General features: G+C 34.4%; 1 protein-coding gene across 1 annotated transcript in view; it reads left to right on the top strand.

Moving 5' to 3' along the window:
* The window catches only part of amon (prohormone processing protease amontillado), a 110,000-nt gene that overhangs the window by 79,965 nt on the left and 4,836 nt on the right, over nt 1-25,199 (top strand). Inside the window, exons 7-10 of the mRNA XM_073074001.1 lie at nt 6,234-6,409; nt 19,615-19,727; nt 22,033-22,233; nt 24,568-24,643. Of these exons, the coding sequence (XP_072930102.1) occupies nt 6,234-6,409; nt 19,615-19,727; nt 22,033-22,233; nt 24,568-24,643 (566 nt within the window). The remainder of the gene's footprint in view (nt 1-6,233; nt 6,410-19,614; nt 19,728-22,032; nt 22,234-24,567; nt 24,644-25,199) is intronic.

Below are 25,199 nucleotides of genomic sequence, written 5' to 3'. Positions count from 1 at the left end.
CGCTAAAGTTTAAAACTAAACTCAGTTATTAAGATTTAAAAAAAACTTAGAACTAACTTATACAAGTTTTTTAATCGCGCTAAAAGTAAACCCATTTATTAAAACGTTTATTTTTTAAGTTAGAACTTATAAGTATTTTAACCTCCTGGGATCTTTCGTCATATATATATTACATAGAAAAGAAAAAAATGTAACAGCACCATCTGTCAATATTTACGAGATCTTTTAGTTTTATTCAATAGATAACATGTTGGTCCACCATTTAAATTTGTGATTAGCTGATAGGATGATACTATTTTATTGCATTGTGAATTTTAACCAAACGATGGCGTCACGGTCGGTAACAAGTAGTAAGTGAATTTGAGATTTTTGTTCAAATATCGATGTTTTTATAAAAAATATGTAATTTTTATCGTTTATAATAAATCATTTTTACTAAATATGAGTCTGCAATGCTTGTAGGTTACATTAAAAATTATGAAATATCGGATGAAAGTTTTATGTCATACTGGTACCACATGAGTTCCCAATTACTACTGTGAATGGAAGAGTCCCAGTGTAATACTCATATGACATAAACATTTTTCTTTCTCGAACTTCATATTTTAATGTTATTCTTGTTTGTTATTACGAGCTTACGCAATTACGAAATATCCGCTATGCTAGACGACTCAAAGCTAGACTTAACTGATGAAGATGACCTAGAAGACGTAACATTACAATGTCATGATGGCAAAAATGACCTGTATTCTGGTTTCTCGAATTAGAATTCGAATTCGATTTATTGAAGTAGAAAGTTGTGCAGGTTTTGATATTTTTATCGGGTCCTCAATTATAATTAATGGAAGGGGCCATCCTAGAGCCTTAAGGATTTACTTTGGGTGAATCAGCAGTCCGCAAAATTTGCGAAATACTTATATCAGATTAACATTTTTATTGTGTTCATTATTTCACTAATACAAAATTGGAAGACTTTTTGAAAGGAGGTTTTCATATAACGATAACTATTCAACAAAAACAGATTTGCAAAGACCTGCGAGTTTTCTAATGAAAAAAGCGACGGGAATATCGAAATCATTAGCTAGGATAAATAGTTCTCACATGGTGGTTGGACAACAAACACACTGGACTGTGTCATTACACTGAATCTGACAGTAATTCGAGTTCGATTGGCAGTTCGAAGACGAAGACATATTAATAGAAGGCTAAAATAAAACCCATGTCAACCGAAAGTTTCCGTTATCATAAAGTACATAATTTAGTCCATTACTCCAACGTTCCAAATAAATGCAGAAAACCAAAATACAGCAACTACAAGAGCATATTGTATTAAATGCAATATATATTTCAATAAAACATAATTGTTTCTTATAATTCAACAAAAAAAAATATTTTAATCACCAATTTATACTTTTTGTAACCATATTTTGTGTTCAGTTATCAATTGTGTCATAATAAGAACGTACCGCAAATTTATTAAATAGTATTATTTTTACTTTAAAAAAATATTTATATAATCTGTGTACTGTGACTTTATAACGGAACATATTTTAAGTTTATTTGATGACTGTGATATATGTTAGAAAAAATATACAAGACAACAGACAGTTAAGTTTACTGCTGTGTTAATGTGATTGTGAGAATCATTTTTTTAAATTGAGACACAGACAGTATTTTTTTACAATACATTTCTCATATTACCAAAATTTTACATTAATATATATGATTAATGTTCTATTTCATATATATATGACACAAATAATAGTTGTAATTGGGAACTCACGTGTTATATATATGACATTGAGAAAATCCATATTTTCCGACTTACATTTTTTGTTATATTTTTTCCTGTAATTCTGTTACCTATTGTATTGGTCAGGATAAATTTAATTCAAATTCCTAACAACTTTTTCTCCTGGGTCCCAGGAGGTTAAAATGTATAGTATTTGCAATCCAATTTCGGCTAATGAGGTCGTAGGCTGATTGCCAACCTACTTAATTACGTTAATTGCAAAACAACACAAGTATCATTTGGCACACGGAAATGAAAGCGGACTGTGCCAATTTTATGTCTTTTATATACCTATGTATGTATATATGAGTATATAAAATTTTCGTGTCACAATGTTAGTTACCATGTTAGTTACCATGACACAATGTTAGTTTACCAAATTTTATATGCATATTCAGTAGGTCTGAGAATCGGCTATTTTCTATTTTTCATACCCCTAAGTGATAATGGTTGTTCACCCTTAAAATGTTTTATTTATATGGCAACACAACGTTTGGCAGGTCAGCTAGTATGAGTATATATGGTGGGGTTAGGAGGTACAGATAACCAATTAAGAATAAACCATATTTAAAAAAGATATATTTTACCGAAATTTGAATAACTACAATAGAATAAAATAAAAAAAATATATTATTTATTTTCTAAAACACGGTACAATTAATGGCTCAAGTTAGGTAAGATTAGTCGCCCCTTTTTTACTACGTCATTCCTTATTGACTTCCCCTTAACAAAGCGCCTAGCATTGTCTATGCCTCAACATGGTACATAATTATTTTGCATCCAATAATTAGGTCCATAAGGTAAGGAATTTCCTTAAATCCTATCTTAGAACTCCATACGTTTTTAAAGTTTCCAATTAAAATTACATATTAATAATGCACATACGTACCGTTTTAAGGCATAATGGGTTTTAGACAGTTAGTGCTAGAATTGTAGATATTTATGATATTTCAAATCTTGGAATTGATATATTGTATCATATAATAGTGTTTGCCCGTGATATCTAAATAATTTAGCATTTTAAGCTTATATTTACAAAAACGATTTTATTAAGTGTTGCCTTTTATTTGTGTCCATCTGCCTGTTTATAAAGTACGAGTATAGTCCGCGCCAAACTGCTAGTCCGCTTTGAATATAGAATTGAGACGCGTCGCCATAGCAAATTGTATGACTACACTTGCAACAACTTTAGAGCGGACTAGCAGTTTGGCGCGGATTATACCTATTTAATAACTTAAAGTAATTATTACTCATGTATGTAAAGATACGCAAATACATACTGTTACCGTCGGAGTAGCTATGTACGTAACTTAGTTTTAAACTGCAACATGTTTCATCTTGCAACAAACAATGGCGTAACATAGTTATATCTAGTTTGCAACCCCGATGCAAATGTGTTTGGAGCTCGACCGCAAGTTCTCATTTCCCTATCGAAAGTGTGTCGGAAACACTTATCTAAGAAATTACTCTGTTGACTGCGGTTGAAAATATCACTTATGTATGGTGCTGCAACTCAACAGGTCGATTGCGGTTATCAAATCAAATCAAATCTTTTTTTTAATTATAAATAGGTTCTTGACAGAGCACTTTTTGAATGTCAATACAACTACCACCACTTCACAAGGTGTTTCGTTATGGAGAAGGAGCGACGAAAGAAACTCCATAACACACATCTTTAAAAAAATGTTTTTTACAATGTTAAACTTAACCTAATGGTACATGTGGAGCTGGAACTACTTCAGACCACACCGTTTTGTCAGTCAAATAATCACTTAGTTTATAGTACGCTTTTTTACATAGCGTTTGTTTAACGACATGTTTGAACTTTTTTCTGTGAGATTCAAAATGTGGTCAGGTATCAGCTACTAAAATAGGCCTACCGCCCCGTTAAAAGGGCGTGGCAGGCCTATTATTAGTTTACTATGACGTTTAAGGTTTGGCGCGGGAGGCACCACCGCCACATCTATTTCTGATAATAAAGCGCTGCTGTGTTAAATGGTAAGAGAGACATACTCGTAGGTACATATCAGAGGTTCGTAAGACAGTGCGACTAAAAGGGGGCTTCCGGGGTTGCGGGCGGCAAGAGTGGGAGCTCGAACCGTCCAGCGAGCGACCCCGGGAAGGACGGCGGTATGTGTGGTCGCATACCGTCGTAATCACCAGATGTTGTGGGAGGAGCGAACGCTCCCCTAGGGCAGAGCCCGATCCGGTTGCGGTTGCGGATTGCGGTTGATTTCAGATTATTATGGGTTGTAGTAGTAGCTACTAACCATCAGGTTGATTACTTCTGTATTAAAACTTTCCGTAAGCTGATGATTTAAATCAAATAATAAAAGTTATGGCTTAAACGGACATAACTTCAACTGGTTTGTGTATCCTCGAAATTCGAACGTTGGTCCCCGAAATTAAGTGGTCAAATTTTGTATAACTGGGTTCATAGAAAAACTTCAAGACTATGAGTATAAATAAAAATATATTGACTCAATTCATAAGATTTATATAGTGGAAACCTTTAGTTTATTACTGCTGTAACAGAATTTATATTCGATTTGGAAATGTGAGAAATTTATTGGAACGCCATTTGGAGTTATCGCTTGGCCATTCCACTATTTCTAGTCCATTTTCTACAAAATTTAGTGTTTGAGATTTATTCCATTGTTTTTGGTATATTCTAAATCTATGTTTTACTAAACATAGACTAATAATAGGTAATTAAACCTTACGTGGTACCACCGCCACACCTATTTCTGCGTTATAACAGCAGTGTTAAGCGCTTCTGTGGTCAGGTTTGAACGGTGTGGCTATGTGATACGAGGCTTTTCTCAAGAATAGGAACGTTATTGTGACTGACCTTAGGTAGGGCTTAATATTACTTAGGATTGATTCCCGATGTCAATTTACAGCAGATCACTTACTACCCGATAGATAGATACTCGTTTGTAAATAAAAATATGTACATAAATATTCGAATCCTGGTATTATTTCATGTGAAGAAGTTTATGAAACTGTATTACTTGACAAACATGAGTTATTATTCACTCCTTAAGCAGTAACATTCGTTATTTGCATATTTTTCGAAGTACTTGTAAATAAGAACAAAATTGTAATTAAAATCTTAGTCAACACATTTGCAAAGCAATTTAAAAACTCATTAAAAGGCGCTGCAGATAGCCAACATTGAAAAGGGTTGACAATATTTTAAGGAATTTACACATGAATTTTAATTCGTTTACCATGGTCGGAAAAATGCTTTACTATGGTCGGAAAAATGCTAATTTCATCCGTTACACAACGATAATTGAAGCACGTTTTTTCACGATAATGAGAAAACATGGACATTTATATACTTCTGGGTGAACTTAAAAGACCAGCCCGTGTCCTTCGAACGTAAATGAGAATTTTCTAAATGAAATGAATGGACGTCAATTCAACGTTTATTGTCCCTTTGGTCTCCTCTCGATGTGAGAGGGGCTCAGGCTATAATCGGATCGGTAGACTTCACCTTGGAGAAATTCTTTAAAGAACTCTCAGGGCAGACATTGATACGAGTAGAATAGGCGCATATCGCACCGGAGCACAAACTTTGAAAAAACATACTTCGTAAAATACTCTCACCGCGACACGCGACAGCGGTGTGCGGTCCGAAACAAATGAAGAACTAAATATTCTACCACTAGTCGCGTCATTTGCTGCGTCACTTGTCGCGTCGTGTGTCGCTAAGCACAAGTCCGTGGCCGAGCGGTAGACATCCAATTGTAATATCAACTAAACAGCCGGTAACATTGTTCCTACTTATTTCAATCTAACCCAAGATTTTTGGAGAGATTTATGTGGAATTTTCCTCATTTACTCTCGGAATAAACGAGATTTAGAGAGGCAAATTTAACACCCACTCTAGTGGTATAATATACTTATTATAAGGAATAATATATCATGTTTCTTTTTTGTCTTATTTTTGCGTAAGTTCTTGTTTATTGTTATGGCTGTCTAGAATATAGTAAATAACATGTAATAAAAGTGTTACGAAAGTAAAAATCTTCTCAGAAACATACTTTATAGACTTAATGCATTTCGTAAATATACCTTTATATTTTTGTAGTTTTATGTTTTTTGGAAGATCAAAATAAGTAACAAAAAAAGTTGTAGTCCGCCTAACAGTTAAGTAGTTAATTAGTGACTACCTTCTTATAAGAGAGATACTGAAGGTGATCACAGATGTGTTGCCAGAGCTGGTATCCACACCCTTTCACTGAAACACAGAACTGTTTCACGCTAGAAATGGATTTGCCGGTGGTTCCTACCCGGTCGAACATAACTGGCTTCACCATAATTTTCCATATCTGTTGTTCGGATACCACGTGACCATAGCGTCCTAGTAAGATAGTGACCTGCGACAATGAAGTGAAAGTAATATACTCAAATAAATATTATTATTTATCAGGTATAAGAATGTTGGACCAGCCCTACATGACGGATCTGATCGAAGCGAACTCCATGGGCCACGAGCCTCATAAGATCCACATCTACAGCGCTTCGTGGGGTCCAACTGACGATGGAAGGACCGTCGATGGACCGAGAAACGCGACTATGAGGGCTATTGTCCGTGGTGTTAACGAGGTAAGAAAATAATGATAACATTTTTTATAACACAAAAGTAACAAATGCCGTGTGCAGTCAACCTGATTGGATGAGACCACTACTTCTCATTAACATCTGTAATTGACTCCAAACAGGATTGGAGTCTTATTCAGGTCGACTAAAGTCTTGCTAACTCTGAGGTCTAAGTTGATATTTAGTGTCATTCTTGTTTTTTTACAATATGGAAATAGTAAAGGATCATGCTACCCGATGGTGAGTCGTCACTTCATGTGCATCTCTAACCAACTCCCTATAAACATTCATCTGAAACCGATCACAAATGCATTGCCAGGACAAAGACGATTTTCACGGAAAGGCTAAAACTGCTGCACTTAGAATAAATCTTTCGATAGAACCCCTGATCAAACCATGCTGGGTCTGCCACATGTCGCAAGGGTAGTTTAGTGATGGTTTTATTATATTATATTATTTGTCTAGTTATTTAAAGTTGATTGAAAATGAATCTACTCGTATATTCTCGTATAATACATTTACGCAATCGCCGTTTATTCATTAAATTGGATTTAAAGAGATAATATTTATTCAAAGGGTTCTCTGAAGCGACTAATTACTTCTTAAATACACAACCACGGACCCGTAAAGTTTGTTTTCTATCCCGCTTCTTGCGTTCCGTGGTAAATTAAAAACAAGAGCCTAAAACAATAGGAACCTTACCGCTCGCTTTAATTTTACGGTGTAGAGTGAAAATGCTTTACAACCTTTGTTAGTTCTCGCTGGAGGCTTTTAAACTTATTTATATAACCTATAATTATTATATAACCTATAAACTTATTATTTGTATAACGTGCAAATTAAGAGTCAAGTATTTTCTAAAGCTCCGGTCAAGTCAACTCCCTCTCCTTCTGAGAGATTACACGTGCCCAGCAGTGGGGGCAATAATGGTTGAGGAGTCCAAAAAGGCCAATGAAAAAAAGAAATTCCGTATGACAATAGCCTGTGTTTGAAATAAGTACCTATACGAAAACATCCTATTTCTGGATAGTAAAAGGCAAATAGAGGTAAACGCTCCACCTAATGTTTATTTTCTATCCCGCTTCTTGCGTTCCGTGGTAAATTAAAAACAAGGGCCTACAACAATAGAAACCTTACCGCTCGCTTTAATTTTACGGTGTAGGGAGTGAAAATGCTTTACTTTACAACCTTTGTTATTTCTCGCTAAAGGCTTTTAAACTTATTTCATGTAACGTGCAATTTTAGAGTCAAGTATTTTCTAGAGCTCCAGTCAGGTCAATGCTATGGGCTAAATCCCTCACACTCTGAGAGGATACATGTGCCCAGCAGTGGGACAATAATGGTTGGAAAAAGGCAATAAAAAATAAATTCACTATGTCAATGTCTTAGAAATAAGTATACGAAAAACATCTACTTCCTGGATGGTAAAAGAGTCCTCGCAAGTAGAGGTCAGCGCTCCACATAAGGTATATTTGGTAAAATCAAGTCAACCACTCTTCGCCGCCTACCTGTAGGCTTCTAGTGCCTACGAGAGGGCGTTATCCTTCTCTTTGAGAAACACTGATTCACGTCTTCAAATAAATTATTATGAATCATTTATGTAAGTGAACAAATTTCTTAGAAATATGAAAAAATCTTGTGTAGATGTGTTAGGTACACTCCACTCCACCACCGGTACACCTGAGGTACCACTCCACCACACCAAATGTACCCTTAGTATGAGTTTTTACGTTTTTACAAAAAAATACTGTTTTTGTATTTGTTTACGTATTTGCCCATACATTTCCAATCAGCGCCCCTAGCGGACTGTATCACAACTAATTGGAAATGTATGGGAAATACGTAAACAAATACAAAAACAGTCATTTTCTAAATACGTAAAAACTCATACTAAGGGTATAAGTTCGTTCCCGACTTCTCTGGTCTAGGAATAGGTGTGTCCATTGCAATCACGAATAGGAAAAGTCCTAGTGTGAGGATACGAGTTGGTATAGAAAGCGATTTTTTAGTTTCAATTCTTGGATATACGTAAAAATAGACACCCAAAAATAGACGCTTACATTTGTCATTAGACTAAAATATTTATTTCTAACAAATAATCCTTAGAGTATTTTCATCTATGTCCGTTCTTGACGTAATTTCCGTTTAAATCTTCTCGCTATATAAACGAGTATTGTGATTTCCTGCGACTAATGAGCCAGAGAAATAAACAGGTCTGCCGCTTATTTTCGCAATGAAAAAGTAATCTTTTGTTTCCATTTCAAACTTTCCATTGGCATTCTCTTGTTACTTGCAATTAGAAGTTATTTTTAATTAATGTTTTATTTTATGCGTTGTTTCTTTTTGTTATAGCAAATAAGTTTAAGTAAGCAGTGTGATATTTTAATATATTTTCTGGTCCATTTTTATTGTTCGCTACCTTGCCTTTGAGGAAGCCAATAAAATGTAAACGGAGAAAATTTATATCTTTATCATATTACCTATTGTAATATCAATTTTCAACATCCTTAATAGAAGATCTACAATAGAAATTAACTAGTTTTGTTATTTTCTATGGTTTCATGGCGTTTCAAATATGTCAGGACGAATATTCCTGTAGGTTCAATGTTCACTGCTCATGAATAGTGTCATCATAAATTGTTTCTAATACGGGTGTGGTCTCTATTACCACACCCTTCAAACAGCAACACAGCAGCGCTTACGACTGCTGGTATTAGATAGAAAAAGGTGTGGCGGTGGTGCCGCCGGACTCAAACCACAAAGGGTTTTACCACCGACAAAAGTTTTTTTTTTAAATTGTAACACGAAAAATGGAATTCTCTTTTAAAATACAGTAATTAAAACCCTTTGTAAGTGCCTGACTGATTACAGTTCGCTCAGAAGTGTGTCACACAAGTAAAGCGGGTCAGTTGCGAAACTAATTTGCAGCGCAACTTGTGGATTGGATGGCCTGTTGACCTTTCATTGTAATATCCGGAAGGAAATAGGGAACAAGATGAACTCAAACGAAATTATTCTACAACTTGTTTTGTTTCTAATTGAAGTTGAACCGGAACACAGCAGTGTCCAACACTGCTGTTATTAGGTAGAAATAGGTGTGGCGGTGGTGCCGCCGGAGTCGAACCACAAGGGGTTCTACCGCCTTCAAACTTCCCTAAAGTTCCCTAAGCTTCAGGAGAAAAATAATAATATAAAGTTTTAAAATAAACAATAGTGAGTTCTTCCACATTCAAATACTCCTTAATACCTTTTTAATATGAAATATAGTATCAGACAGAATAAATAACATGTTGTGTAGAATTAATTGAACGCAGATTACATTTTCCCATCTTTATTGCATAAACACACATCACCTCATCTTAGTAAGTTTAATAGGGAAAGTTCGAAACTGTGCCACATATGTGTAAGCAGGTCAATGGAGGAAAACTAGATAATGTTTATAGCAGAAGCGCATCGTCACATATAGGGCACGATCTCACGGAGCGGTTTTTAAACGCACCCGCCGCGATCGCGATAGCTGTTTTATTTCAAAACTCACGAGTCCGTAGTTATATGCGATTGTTTAGTAAGAGATTGTAGATGTGCTTGCATAGTTGGTTTAATCTCATATATAAAGTTCTTGTGTTACAATGTTAGTTACCGTACTCCTCCGAAACGGTTTTACCGATTTTCACCAAATTTTATATGCATATTCAGTAGGTCTGAAAATCGGCTACTATCTATTTTTCATACCTACCTACCTACATATACCTACTGATAAGGGTTGTTCAGATTTAACTTTTTTATTTATATGGTAACACAACGTTTGCCGGGTCCAGCTAGTTTGATATATTTGATTCTTCAACTAGTCCGTCTTTGTAATGAGCCATGTAAAATAGCGCACTAGTCCATACATTGCGTCTTGAAATAAGGAACTATCTTTTGAAGTTATTTTCCTGCCACGCATGTTTTCGCACGCATGCCCCTCACGCACCCATTAATTAATTTGCTAATGTCAATTCTCGAGCCATATGCGTATGAAATAAAAATACACATACAAAAGGTGAATGTGAAAAGCATGAACACGCGTGGCAAGATAAGATAGCTTTTACCTACATTCTCTCGGAGGAGCGGCTGAAAACCGCTCCGTGTGTACTTAGCTTTAGATGCCCATTTGTTTGACCTTTGATATCTGGACCTAATGGACTATATAGCCGATAACTGAAGCATGTTAAAGTAAATGCTTATTGTAATATTGTATCGTAATATTGATGCTATATTCAAAGTAAATTTGTTGTCAACATCGTTTGAGGTCGCTGAAAGTAACAAGTAATGGTAGCCCAGTGGTTTTCAACTCAGCTTCTCAATCTTGGAGTTGAGGTTCGATTTACAGAATTTTGATTTTCCAAAGTATGTATGTGTATATTAGAAATCAATTAAAACCCCTTTTAATGGTGAATGAAAACGTTGTAAGGAAACTTATATGCCTGAAATATCTCAGAGAGCTATCTCTTATTCTGAGAGGAGGCCTGTATATAGTGGTATAATAATGAGGTAATGACGTCATCGTGACAAAATCTGTTTATCTGAGTTTTTGTACTAAAATTCTAGAGCTGAGTAGATGGATCTTAACTAACTTTTACTTACGACTATTTTACTAACAAGAAGGTATACGGGCATCATTATTACACTGCTCCTGTGTTATTTAAGTTTAAATCAGAAAACTCCATGAAATGAACGCACAGGAAGTACATTAAAAATCACCTACGTCGTATTGTACATAATACGCTTTCTACACTCATAGTCCCAGACTAGGATTCCCTGAGTCGTGGGTGCCATGGACACACACATAGACAAATACACAAACAGTCAGACCCAGAAACAGAAATCTAAATTCATCATTAAGATATTTTTCTGGCCGGGGATCGAACCCGGGACCCTTTGCGTGTCAGACCGACCCCGCCACGCGCGTCTACATATCGTATTCCTTCCCACATTCACATGAAAGGAAAAGGGCAAAGGAAATTCGGTAAATATAAATATTTACGTAACATATTCCCAAGTCATACGTGTGAAGATAAAAGCTATAATGTAACCTTGCCTTTCCCAATGGTAATAAGTATTTCATCAAGTAACGGAACTTGGAATTTCCCTCGGGGTGACCGAATATTCACATATGTCTATCATAAGGAGCTATTTACTGCTTTGTAAATAAAAAAAAAATGTGAGCCGTCACGGGACGCCTGGCAGATGTGAAACATCGACATTATTTTGTAAAAGTAGGTAATATGCAGAAAAAAACATATTAATTTTTTAATGTTCATATTTATAACAAATAAGAAAAAACTTTCGTGCGCTGCACGCCATCAGCTGATTTTGAAATACAATTCTGTCAGTCTTAATAAATTTATTCTCTGAGAAGAATGACATTAAAATTAATTAATAATTTAAAAACATTGTATGCAATGATTTTTATGTAAATTTTAATCTACCAAGATAGTAGATTTTACATTGGCTGGCGCTCAAAACACACCAAATATACGCGTGCTTAATGCACAGATAAATGCATACTTTAATTATAAAAAAATAATTAACTTACTGATGACTTGATGGTGTGTCATAGTGTGATTTTGCTTTCTTTGCAGAAGGCTGATCACTTTCACTCTCTAAATTATCACGGTCAGACATTTTATTATCAGAAAAATAAGCGGGCAATACTTAAAACATACAAAATACGTCAAGTGGTGTAAAACGAGTTAAAACGACTCCAGTCGCTCTCGCGCGGCGTAGTAATACACACGAATGTCACTGAACACGTTAAACGTCATTATTTTGAATTTTAAGCCTCAAAATGCCTTCTTGTGCAATGCATAAATGCAAAAATTATGCTCGAAAAAGAAACAAGATTCATGGAATCACCTATCACACGTAAATGAAGAGAAATTATTAAATTTTGTTTATTTTTCGTGTTCGATCCGCCATGATTACATGAGTAACCAGAAAGAGACAAAGTATGTTTTTGTCAATGAAAGTGATAAAGACGCAAAATGCATGACCATGCATTTTGCGTCTTTATCACTTTCATTGACAAAAACTTTCATTGATTGAATTGAACTGTCATAGATCAATGAAAAAATTTTCATTGATCTATGACCATAGATCAACAGAACAGAAGTGACATTATTATGTTATAGTTTAAGATCCCACTGCTTAATTTTTATATTAGTGTGTTTTAGTCAAAATATAACTTTTTATAGTTTATTTTAATAAAATAAAATCGATATATGGGAAATTCTGTATCCTAATCTCTAAATTTTCTTCGATATCTGTGGTAAATAATAAAAAATATTACCATAAAATTTATATAGGATAGTATACGGTATTTTAAAATTTCTTTAATTTAATAAATTAACCTAAACATAATTTAATAAACAATCTTTGTATAGCCAGAAATTAATCCTCAAAAAGACCACGGTAAGATTATATAAAATTCGCATGTCACGATGTTAGTTACTGTACTCCTGCGAAACGCTCTTACTGATTTTCATCAAAATTTATATGCATATTCAGTAAGTCTGAGAATTGGCTACTATCTATCTATTTTTCATATCTCTTAAGTGATAAGGGTTGTTCACCCTTAACATTTTTTTTTATTTATATGGCAACACAATGTTTGCTGGGTCAGCTAGTACATTTATAAAATGTACACAACTTTGCAATTAATGGTCGTGTGTAAAATAAAACTGAAAATAATAAACATAAATTAGTAAAGATACTTCGCCGCCTTGAAATTGAATGAAGCCACAAACGGCTTATTAGTAAGTTTTTTTTGAATTCTTGACAAATAAAAACATTTTTAGAGAAAATTTACAAATAAATAACTAATACTGCGTAATTTACATAATAGATAAATAATTATTTCAAATATTTTAGGGACATTTTAGCACGGAGACGTTGCAAAACTTTTTTACGCAACTATTTCAATTCTCAAAACTGGGTACATTTTCTTGTTAGGAGTGAGTAATCTTTACTAATATACGATAATAAATATAAACAATTTTTAAATCGTATATTTTAAACCAGTCGATACATCTGTATAGATACATTCTTTCATCAAATTATATATTTATATAATAATAATTTATTTAGTTAAACTGTACTATAACATTTCTACGTAAACGATGTACTAAAACTATTATCGACAGTTCTGGACATTTTTTACCTTCTGTTCCATTATTTCATTGTCTTTGACAAGCATGAGTATCAATGAGAAATATACGTCCATACGTCCCGTTTTTAACGGGACAGTCCCTTTTTTCGATGCTTCGTGCCGTTATCTCCGAAATGAACCGTTGCCATTGTCAATTAAGTAACAGTAAATATTATAATTGTGAAAAAAACATGGGGTGCTCCATTTATCAGTTTTCATAAAGCGCCCCACATTTTTTGCACAATTATACTATTTACTTTTCCTTAAATGATTCCTAGATTGAAAATTATTTTCTACTTTTTAGTTAATTTTATCATAAATCGTGTTTTTTATTATTTCTAACTATATTTTTTCAAGTAAAAAGTATTTGACATAAAAAAATCGATGTCCCGTTTTGACTGAAGTAATCATTGGTCACTATATTCCATGGTCAATATTTACGTTTGCGTACACTTGAAACGCAAGGTCAAACACTAGTTGTCTTTTTTTATCACATTGTTCTAATAGCTCTGTCCCTTATAGAACATTTGTCTATGTAGTTAAAGGTAATCGTCGCCACGCCAGAAATCTTTTTTACGTGCGGCTATAGATGTTTCACATCAAAACGTGATAGAATATTTTGTGATTCGACTCCTCCATATATTATTTCTATGTAATGAGAGTAGTGTTAAACTGTGTCTACCACATCCTTTAAGTAACGAAGGAAAGTTTCAGAAGCGTTTCAACTTTTGAAGATTTTGAAGGTGGTAGAAGCCTTTGTGGTTCGACTCCGGCGGCACCACCGTCACACCTATTTCTACCTAATAACAGCAGTGTTAGGCGCTGCTGTGTTCCGTTTTGAAGGGTGTGGTAAGGGAGACATACTTTTCCGAGGCGTTCCAGCTTAGTCCTCAGAGGTAGCGGCGCACCTGTGGCCGACCTCAGGTAGGGATATCTAATCCTATCTGGGGTTGATTACAGATGTCCATGGGCGGCAGTAGCCACTTACTATCAGGTGGACTGCATGCTCGTCTGCTATATTATAAAAAAAAGACCTAAGCGGTAGCAAGGCATTTGCAGACAACCTCAGGTGGGAATCTGGTCTTATCTAGTTGATTACAGATGACCATGGTCATTTACCATCAGATGGACTGCATACTCATTTGCTATTTCTAAATTATAAAAAAATGTGAGCCGTCACGGGACGCCTGGCAGATGTGAAACATCGACATTATTTTGTACAAGTAATATGCAGAAAAGAACATATTGTGATAGGAACTAAATATGTCATAATGATAAAATAAAATATTACGATTTTATCCAGATAACGATGACTATTTATTGAATAAACATTTATTTTCATTAAATACAAAAATTTACGAATTTATTTCAAAGCGTGACTACTTAATGGAGAGAATCGCACAGTGAATCGCACAGTGCGCATGGCGACGCGTCGCCACACCGTACACACTACTGTATATAGACTGTATATATATACCATCGTATGCGTGCGATGTGCGTGGCATGCGTCGCCACGCCAGAAATCAGTTTTACGTGCGGCTATAGATGTTTCACATCAAAATTAGTATATTCTGGTACTATTAGATTTACAAAATCTTACATAACATGAATAGTATGTCTTGTGTTTAACTGATCTTGGTGACGTCCAGTTTCAATAATAATATTTTGTGACCCCTGTGATGATTGTTGGGTTCTGAATTATTTATAAAAAATATGTTATTAAAATATACAGAAAAAAAAAAATTGGCTCCAATATATTAGTAAACTCAAGAATCTTAGCTAGTTATTTCAATATATTACTAAAATCGTAAATTATAAGTATCAATAATGAATGTTTCACAATAAATGCCACTATGATTAGAAAAATTAATTAATTTTTGTTTAATGTTCATATTTATAACAAATAAGAAAAAACTTTCGTGCGCTGCACGCCATCAGCTGATTTTGAAATACAATTCTGTCAGTCTTAATAAATTTATTCTCTGAGAAGAATGACATTAAAATTAATTAATAATTTAAAAACATTGTATGCAATGATTTTTATGTGAATTTTAATCTACCAAGATGGTAGATTTTACATTTGCTGGCGCTCAAAACACACCAAATATACGCGTGCTTAATGCACAGATAAATGCATACTTTAATTATAAAAAAATAATTAACTTACTGATGACTTGATGGTGTGTCATAGTGTGATTTTGCTTTCTTTGCAGAAGGCTGATCACTTTCACTCTCTAAATTATCACGGTCAGACATTTTATTATCAGAAAAATAAGCGGGCAATACTTAAAACATACAAAATACGTCAAGTGGTGTAAAACGAGTTAAAACGACTCCAGTCGCTCTCGCGCGGCGTAGTAATACACACTAATGTCACTGAACACGTTAAACGTCATTATTTTGAATTTTAAGCCTCAAAATGCCTTCTTGTGCAATGCATAAATGCAAAAATTATGCTCGAAAAAGAAACAAGATTCATGGAATCACCTATCACACGTAAATGAAGGGAAATTATTAAATTTTGTTTATTTTTCGTGTTCGATCCGCCATGATTACATGAGTAACCAGAAAGAGACAAAGTATGTTTTGACGCAAAATGCATGACCATGCATTTTGCGTCTTTATCACTTTCATTGACAAAAACTTTCATTGATTGAATTGAACTGTCATAGATCAATGAAAAATTTTCATTGATCTATGACCATAGATCAACAGAACAGAAGTGACATTTTATTGAAGCTCACGATGTTCATACGTGTATGTTATAGTTTAAGATCCCACTGCTTAATTTTTATATTAGTGTGTTTTAGTCAAAATATAACTTTTTATAGTTTATTTTAATAAAATAAAATCGATATATGGGAAATTCTGTATCCTAATCTCTAAATTTTCTTCGATATCTGTGGTAAATAATAAAAAATATTACCATAAAATTTATATAGGATAGTATACGGTATTTTAAAATTTCTTTAATTGAATAAATTAACCTAAACATAATTTAATAAACAATCTTTGTATAGCCAGAAATTAATCCTCAAAAAGACCACGGTAAGATTATATAAAATTCGCATGTCACGATGTTAGTTACCGTACTCCTGCGAAACGCTCTTACTGATTTTCATCAAAATTTATATGCATATTCAGTAAGTCTGAGAATTGGCTACTATCTATCTATTTTTCATATCTCTTAAGTGATAAGGGTTGTTCACCCTTAACATTTTTTTTATTTATATGGCAACACAATGTTTGCTGGGTCAGCTAGTACATTTATAAAATGTACACAACTTTGCAATTAATGGTCGTGTGTAAAATAAAACTGAAAATAATAAACATAAATTAGTAAAGATACTTCGCCGCCTTGAAATTGAATGAAGCCACAAACGGCTTATTAGTAAGTTTTTTTTGAATTCTTGACAAATAAAAACATTTTTAGAGAAAATTTACAAATAAATAAGTAATACTGCGTAATTTACATAATAGATAAATAATTATTTCAAATATTTTAGGGACATTTTAGCACGGAGACGTGGCAAAACTTTTTTACGCAACTATTTCAATTCTCAAAACTGGGTACATTTTCTTGTTAGGAGTGAGTAATCTTTACTAATATACGATAATAAATATAAACAATTTTTAAATAGTATATTTTAAACCAGTCGATACATCTGTATAGATACATTCTTTCATCAAATTATATATTTATATAATAATAATTTATTTAGTTAAACTGTACTATAACATTTCTACGTAAACGATGTACTAAAACTATTATCGACAGTTCTGGACATTTTTTACCTTCTGTTCCATTATTTCATTGTCTTTGACAAGCATGAGTATCAATGAGAAATATACGTCCATACGTCCCGTTTTTAACGGGACAGTCCCTTTTTTCGATGCTTCGTGCCGTTGTCTCCGAAATGAACCGTTGCCATTGTCAATTAAGTAACAGTAAATATTATAATTATGAAAAAAACATGGGGTGCTCCATTTATCAGTTTTCATAAAGCGCCCCACATTTTTTGCACAATTATACTATTTACTTTTCCTTAAATGATTCCTAGATTGAAAATTATTTTCTACTTTTTAGTTAATTTTATCATAAAATCGTGTTTTTTATTATTTTTAACTATATTTTTTCAAGTAAAAAGTATTTGACATAAAAAATTCGATGTCCCGTTTTGACTGAAGTAATCATTGGTCACTATATTCCATTGTCAATATTTACGTTTGCGTACACTTGAAACGCAAGGTCAAACACTAGTTGTCTTTTTTTATCACATTGTTCTAATAGCTCTGTCCCTTATAGAACATTTGTCTATGTAGTTAAAGGTAATCGTCGCCACGCCAGAAATCTTTTTTACGTGCGGCTATAGATGTTTCACATCAAAAAAATTAGGTAGTACATGTTTTTAAGACACGGCTTAAAACTGCATCAAGTTTATTATGGAAGTTGTTTTTAAGTATAATGTAAATCTTTGTGTGTATTTAAATTTCCCCGGGTTGGCTAAATATTCACATCTGTATATCGTTAGGAACTGCAGTTGACCTGATGTTAAGTGGCTACTGCCATGGACAACTTTAAACAACCCCAGAAAAGATTAGAGTCGTACCTAAAGTCGACCACAGATGTGTTGCTACTTCTGAAGATTGAGTTGGAACACCTCTAATAAGTAAGTATGACTACCTTTTTAAACCAGAATACAGCAACGTTTAACACTGCTGTTTTTAGGCAGAAATTGGTGTCGTAATTGTAAACATAAAACGATTATTCAGAAGTTGTTATTATCTGATGTATTGAGCTTTCCTCGGGGGATTGTATATCCTCCCATGTCTCTCTGTACTAAGAAAGACTGTTACAGTTTAGTAAACAATGTGTAGTAATATCGTATGGGTAGTATTGAGTTATAATTGTAAAGTGCGGCTTTCTTTTTATCTTTATATATATATTTCTTATGTGCGTGTGTATGTCACTGAACTCCTCCTAAACGACTGGATTGATTTTGATGAAATTTGTTGTGTGTATTCACAATTTAGTCCGTGGGAAAAAGTTTTTTCATCAATTTTTAATTCGTAAGTAGTTATAGAATCGGAAACTATGCATTTGATCAAGTGATGATCTTTAGCAAAGTTGTTGTCCAAGATCCCACGAGTTTTTGGGAGTTGGTAAGACCAATTTTCGACAGATGGCACCACTGTCATTCCAATGCAGGTACAAATTTTCCGTTTTATGTATGTCATATTATTTATTTAAAATACGGGCGAAGCCGCGGGCACCGCTAGTATTATATAATATTGATTATTGATTATATCCGGACTTTCTGACAAGCGTATCGCACAAACACGGCCAGGGGCGTAAGTTGAATTAGCCGTCTCCAATAATAACAACTCACAGAAAAACAACAGATTATCAAAACAAAATAAAAATCGCCAAAGCTATAAATACACGTAATATTACAGGAAAATGTTGATTTTGCCGCCCCTTAAGATTTACCGTCGGCACACAACGCCTCTGCTCTCTGTACCCTTAGTATGAGTTTTTACGTTTGCTCGAAAACGTTCAACGATTACGAATTCGCTCACATAGCGCCCCCTTAGACCTTATCGGAACAAAAATTTCGCATTATGAGTTTTAATAAATTGAATAGTCAATTTTAACGACATTTAATTTTCTTAAATATAAAATTCTCGTGTCACAATGTTAGTTACCGTACTCCTCCGAAACGGCTTTACCGATTTTCACCAAATTTTGTATGCATATACAGTAGGTCTGAGAATCGGCTACAATTTTCATAACCCTAAGTGATAAAGGTTGTTCACACTTAACATCTTTTTATTTATATGGCAACACAACGTTTGCCGGGTCAGCTAGTATAAATAATTTACGGTCCAAGGGGGCGCTGAATTAACGAAGTCGTAAACGTACAACGTTTTCGAGCAAACGTACTAACTCATACTAAGGGTACTGATTGACGATTTTATTTCATACGAACTCCTGAATACATTATGTTTTTTGCCTAAACAGGGACGAAACGGCCTGGGCAACATCTACGTGTGGGCCAGTGGTGACGGTGGAGAAGATGATGACTGCAACTGCGATGGCTACGCCGCCTCCATGTGGACGGTGTCCATTAACAGGTGAGAAATAACTTTAAGGCACTGTCAGATTTTTCAGCTTAATTTTAGTTAAACGCCTCTGTGTAGACCAGAGGTTCTATAACTTATATTGTGTAGGCGTTGGTTCACAAGAATTAGAAACAATTATTTTCTAGCGCCCTATAAATTGCTTTGACGGCAATAGCGAAGGTAGGTCTTGACGACACTAAATTTTCAACTTACATTTGGAAAAAGTTTGATGAAAAGAACCATAAGATTTTCCTTTAAAAATAAGCTTACACTGAAATACATTAGCGACGATCCGCGTGGCGGAGCGGTCACCATGCCGGTCTGACGCGCAGAGGGTCCCGGGTTCGATCCCCGGCCAGACAGATTTCTAAATGATGTGTGGGTGTTTGTGTATTTGTCTCTGTGTGTGTCCATAGCATCCACGATACAGGGAATCCTAGTGTGGGGCTGTGAGTGTAGAAAGCGTTTAAAGCGTTTAAAAGCTTTGCAGTGTTCTTCACTACACTAAAACTAGGTCTCAGGAGTCAAGTGCTCCAATAGGCGTTAGCGTCAACTTTGAGAATCACTGGTGTGGATACATAATACATTGTAACTTACGTCATCTAGGGTAGCAGCTGTATGGCTTCCGATCTATTTGAAGTTGATGACAAGGGTCAAGGGTACTTTATCACGTGTTAACTCCTCAGGGCCAGCTTTGTATCCCAGATCTAAATAATTTATAGATACAACTTTCGATTTACACTTAAGCCGGCAGTGACCAGTAAATTAAAGTGGATCACATGCCCGGATGCTAGTTCTTTTAAATTACATCACACAAATAGTTACACCGTCAAAAATATGAATAAAATTTGTTTGTCAATTTCCTATTATCAAAAAAAAATCGTATTAAAATTCATATGTTTGCGTCTATAGGCTTAAGCGGAGTATTATCTGGCATTCGGTAAAAATATTAAGTGTAGACTTTGTTAATTACATTAAATAGTCACAGCCCCTAAATACGTGAATAACTTTCAATAACTCCTAAAAGTTGTCATGTTATTGCCTTCACAACACTACAAGTGCAATAACTAATTACAACACACTAACAACTACAAACAACAAATTGAATAGATCTCGTAGTGAAACAGAAATGTAGCACGTAGTACATAAGTCAATAAATCTCTATTTAATTAATCCGTTGCCACCGACCGCCAACAAGGGTGCTTAAGTCTAGAACGTGTTCAGTTTCTAGTTCAGCTAATAGTTACAAGTTGTACGGCAAAGTTGCATTGATGGATTTTGTCTAGATAGTTAGTGGTTCTTGACTAGTTACATATTCATGTAATTTCGTACAATTTTGATTCATTTGTACATGATTATTAACAATGAGATGTTTTATATTAGTTTGTTACTTTGATACACGCTGTAATCTTATATTAGAAGATTTAAGTTAATCTCGTATTATCAAAAATCCTTTCTTAGTCTACTTATTGACATAATATGAGAAACGCTTATAAAATCACTGCGTTTGGAGCTAGTTTACAGTTTAATAAGGGTAATCAATAGACACAACCCCTAAATACATGAATAACTCACAATAACTCCTAAAAGATATCGTGTCATTGCCTTCACAACACTACAAGTGCAATAACTAACTACAACACACTAACAACTACGAACAACAAATTGAATAGATCTCGTAGCGAAATAGAAATGTATCACGTACCACATAAGTCAATAAATCTCTATTTAATTAATCCGTTGCCACCGACCGCTAACAAGGGCGCTTAAGTCTAGAACGTGTTCAGTTTCGAGTTCAGCTAATGTAACTATTAGCTGAACTCGAAACTGAACTATTGTACGGCAAAGTTGCATCGATGGCTTTTGTCTAGATAGTTAGTAGTTCGTAGTTAGTTAAATATTCATGTAATCTTGTACAATTGTATAATTTGTCCATTATTATTAATTAAATAGCCAGCATGATATAAAAAACTATGTATTTTCTTAACTAGCTCTTTCTTTAGTTTGTTATTTATAATTACTTCCCAGAATTTATTCCCGGCTAGGGAAACGGATTATTAAATTTGGCCTCATAACTCCTTTCAGCATTTTTCGCTAATCCTTATAATTCCGTATTTGGTCCAGAACGCCTATTTGAAACATTCATTGCTGTAGGTATATTCCCATCGAGCTAGAGATACAATTTATTGAAAAATGATTTTATTGCACGAGAGACTAATGAGTTTGAATCTCTTATTTCATACTCAGTCTTAGAGCGAAATTCATAACTTTCTCACAAACATAATAGTTCAAAACCTAAACGAACATTTAATTGCAGCGCGATCAATGACGGCCAGAACGCCCACTACGACGAGTCCTGCTCCTCCACCCTGGCCAGCACCTTCAGTAACGGCGCGAGGGACCCGAGCACCGGAGTGGCCACCACGGATCTGTACGGGAAGTGCACGGCTACGCACTCGGGGACTTCGGCCGCAGCACCCGAGGCTGCTGGAGTCTTCGCGCTTGCTCTTCATGCCAAGTAAATATAAATACTAATATTAATAATATTTTACTTCACAATCTATTTTATTATGTGCGTTCTTTAATACCTGCTGCCAATTTTACATGTACCTCGGGGTTGACTGATAGAGAATGCCATTAGGCATGGAAAGTCGTTTAAAAAGGGAAAAGTTAATTTTCTCTTTTTAACCGACTTCAAAATGAAGAGGTTCTGTATTCGATCGCTATGCATGTACAATGTACATACCTAGTATGTATGTAAATTTGTATATCTGCTATTTTCTCAGAAAAAACTTTCTATTAGAGGTAAAACAATAAATAAATTTACTTTAAGCCATATTTAAGAACAATATTCCTGTATAACTCCCGTAAGGCAATAGTAATCAGTCATAAGCATTTTTGCCTGCCAAAGTTAAAGAGCTACAACTTTGGCCTGAGGTAGTTTTCGATAAAACTTACCGTTTTAGAGTAAAATCCAAAAACCTAAAATTTTGACGCTTGACCCCGAATAAGTGCCGACGCACACATCGAATCGATGGGGACTTTTGACACTTTACTTGTAATGGTAAACCCAAGGTCTCCACGGAATTTAGCTTTCCCGGAATTTTTCCTATTTGACCACTATTTTTACGTCTAAATTGACCGGGCTAATAAATGTAAATATTAACTTATCAAATATCGTGCCTGGGCGAACTTTGTTTAAGAAAGAACAATTTACTTCCACGAGCAAAAATACTTCTTAATAAAATATTTAAAGTACATAAAAGTCCGTTTTGGTTTAGAGCTTTCAAAGTCAAGTGCATGTTAAGTGCACTTTATTTTATCGCCCTAGCATTACTTAGCACTCTACCTCGTGAACAAAAGGTTATAAAATTAACTACATTGTAGGTAGACGTTATAAAATGAAATGTATTTTGTTTGTATACACTTTGTCAGTTAAATTTATATTATTAATATAATTTTTATATTACTTTATAATTTATATACATCACTTTTAAATTATTACTACTTGCAAGAAACTCGCGAGTTTTGACGATAATATTTTAAGCTTATAATGTTTCAAGCCAAAATTTTACAGATATCTGATGACTTGTCAAATAAAAGAAACAGAAAACTTCCTAAAAATAGCATACCGAATGAAATAACATACAGTAAAATATGTCTACATTTTCTTCTTAGTACAACTTGTTCGAAAATATTTGGACCCTTGTACGAATTCGACGTTGGGTACCATATAAAATAGTTTGAAATAAAAAGGGGTTCTTTGTCTCTATTTTTAGCAATATTAACATTAGTATGTATACGGCCACAGGTCAATTATTCGAATACGATCAATAGAACGAATATATTGTGGGTAACACAATGATAAGGATTGTTTAGGAATATCGATGAGCTTTCGAGATTGTGTTTTAGCATTTATTTGTTTATTTTTTACTCGACTATGGAGGGTAATGTTTTCTAGCTTATGTTTGTAGGTATATCTTATTTATTGGTCTCTTTTTATTACGCTCTTCAGCCCAAACTGCTTGACGTATTTTAAAATATAAGGTGTAATTTGGTTCGTCAAAATTATCGGAGTAACATCGGCTATATTTAAAGCAGTTGGATTTTTACTTTAGATCTTTATTTTTTAAAGTCCGTATGATTTGATTATTGAATAAAATCAGTGTTAAGTGGCGCTATCTACTGATTTGATGTGAGTGATGTTGAGGGTGTGGTAAAGACACACTTTACGTGGCGTCTTAATACAGTTAAAGTACAAATTTTAAAGGTGGTAGAACCCTTTGTGGTTCGACTCCGACGGCACCACCGCCACACCTATTTCTACTTAATAACAGCAGTGTTAGGCGCTGCTGTGTTCCGGTTTGAAGGGTGTGGTAAGGGAGACAGACTTTTCTGAGGCATTCCAGCTTAGTCCTCAGGGGTAGCGGCGCATCTGTGGCCGATCTCAGGTAGGAATATCTAATCTTATCTGGGGTTGATTACAAATGTCCATGGGCGGCGGTAGCCACTTACCATCAGGTGAACTGCATGCTCGTCTGCTACTCCTATATTATAAAAAAAAAAAACAAATTAGTCGTTAAGGGTAGCAAGACTGTGACGGATTGAAGGTAGCACTGCAATTCTATTTTTTACAATTATATGTATAGGTACTCGTATATTCAGATTCGACAATTACTACTATGTCTTAAATACCTTTTTACCCTGAGAGGAGATGCCGTGTATAATAGTGAGACGGAAATGGGTTGACGATTACGCATAAATAACAATTTCCAATTATTAAACAAGAAACATAAAACTTATATTGAAACCACTGATAATACAATAATATTGATTTTACAACTTGTTTCAGCCCTAGTTTAACTTGGCGGGATATTCAGCACCTGACGGTTCTTACTTCTAAAAGGAACTCGCTGTACGATGCAAAGGTAAGAAACCTTTAATTTTATTTTAGTATATTCATAGAACGTAATGAATGATAGTCTAGATAAAACGGAAAATAGTATTTGCTAAGAGTGGCGTGTCAGTACTCGGTTACTTTGAAGCGTGTGGGAAAATACACATATAATCTATACTAATATTATAAAGAGGAAAACTTTGTTTGTTTGTTTGATGGTAATGAATAGGCTCAAAAACTACTGGACCGATTTTAAAAATTCTTTCACCATTCGAAAGCTACATTATCCACAAGTAACAGGCTATATTTTATATGAAATATTTTTGATAAATAGATTTTGAGGCGGTACAAAGTTTGCCGGGTCAGCTAGTTTACAATATAGAGGTAATGAACTTACAATATGAGGTAGCGAACGATAATGCAATTCGCTTGATGGCAAGTTCTGCCCATGGACATCTGCACCTAATCAACCTAGATATGATTACTATCCTACCTGAGTTCGACCAGAAATGTATTGAAGACTAAGTTCCAACACCTCGGATGACTATTTTTCCCTTGTCACACACTTTAAAGTGGAGCATAGCAGC

Source organism: Epargyreus clarus, unplaced genomic scaffold, assembly GCF_041222505.1.
Source record: "Epargyreus clarus isolate Ecla_fem2 unplaced genomic scaffold, WU_Ecla_fem_2.2 ptg000006l, whole genome shotgun sequence".
Lineage (NCBI taxonomy): Eukaryota > Metazoa > Arthropoda > Insecta > Lepidoptera > Hesperiidae > Epargyreus > Epargyreus clarus.
Note: the sequence above shows the minus strand (reverse complement) of the source record. Positions and strands in the feature narration are given on the sequence as shown.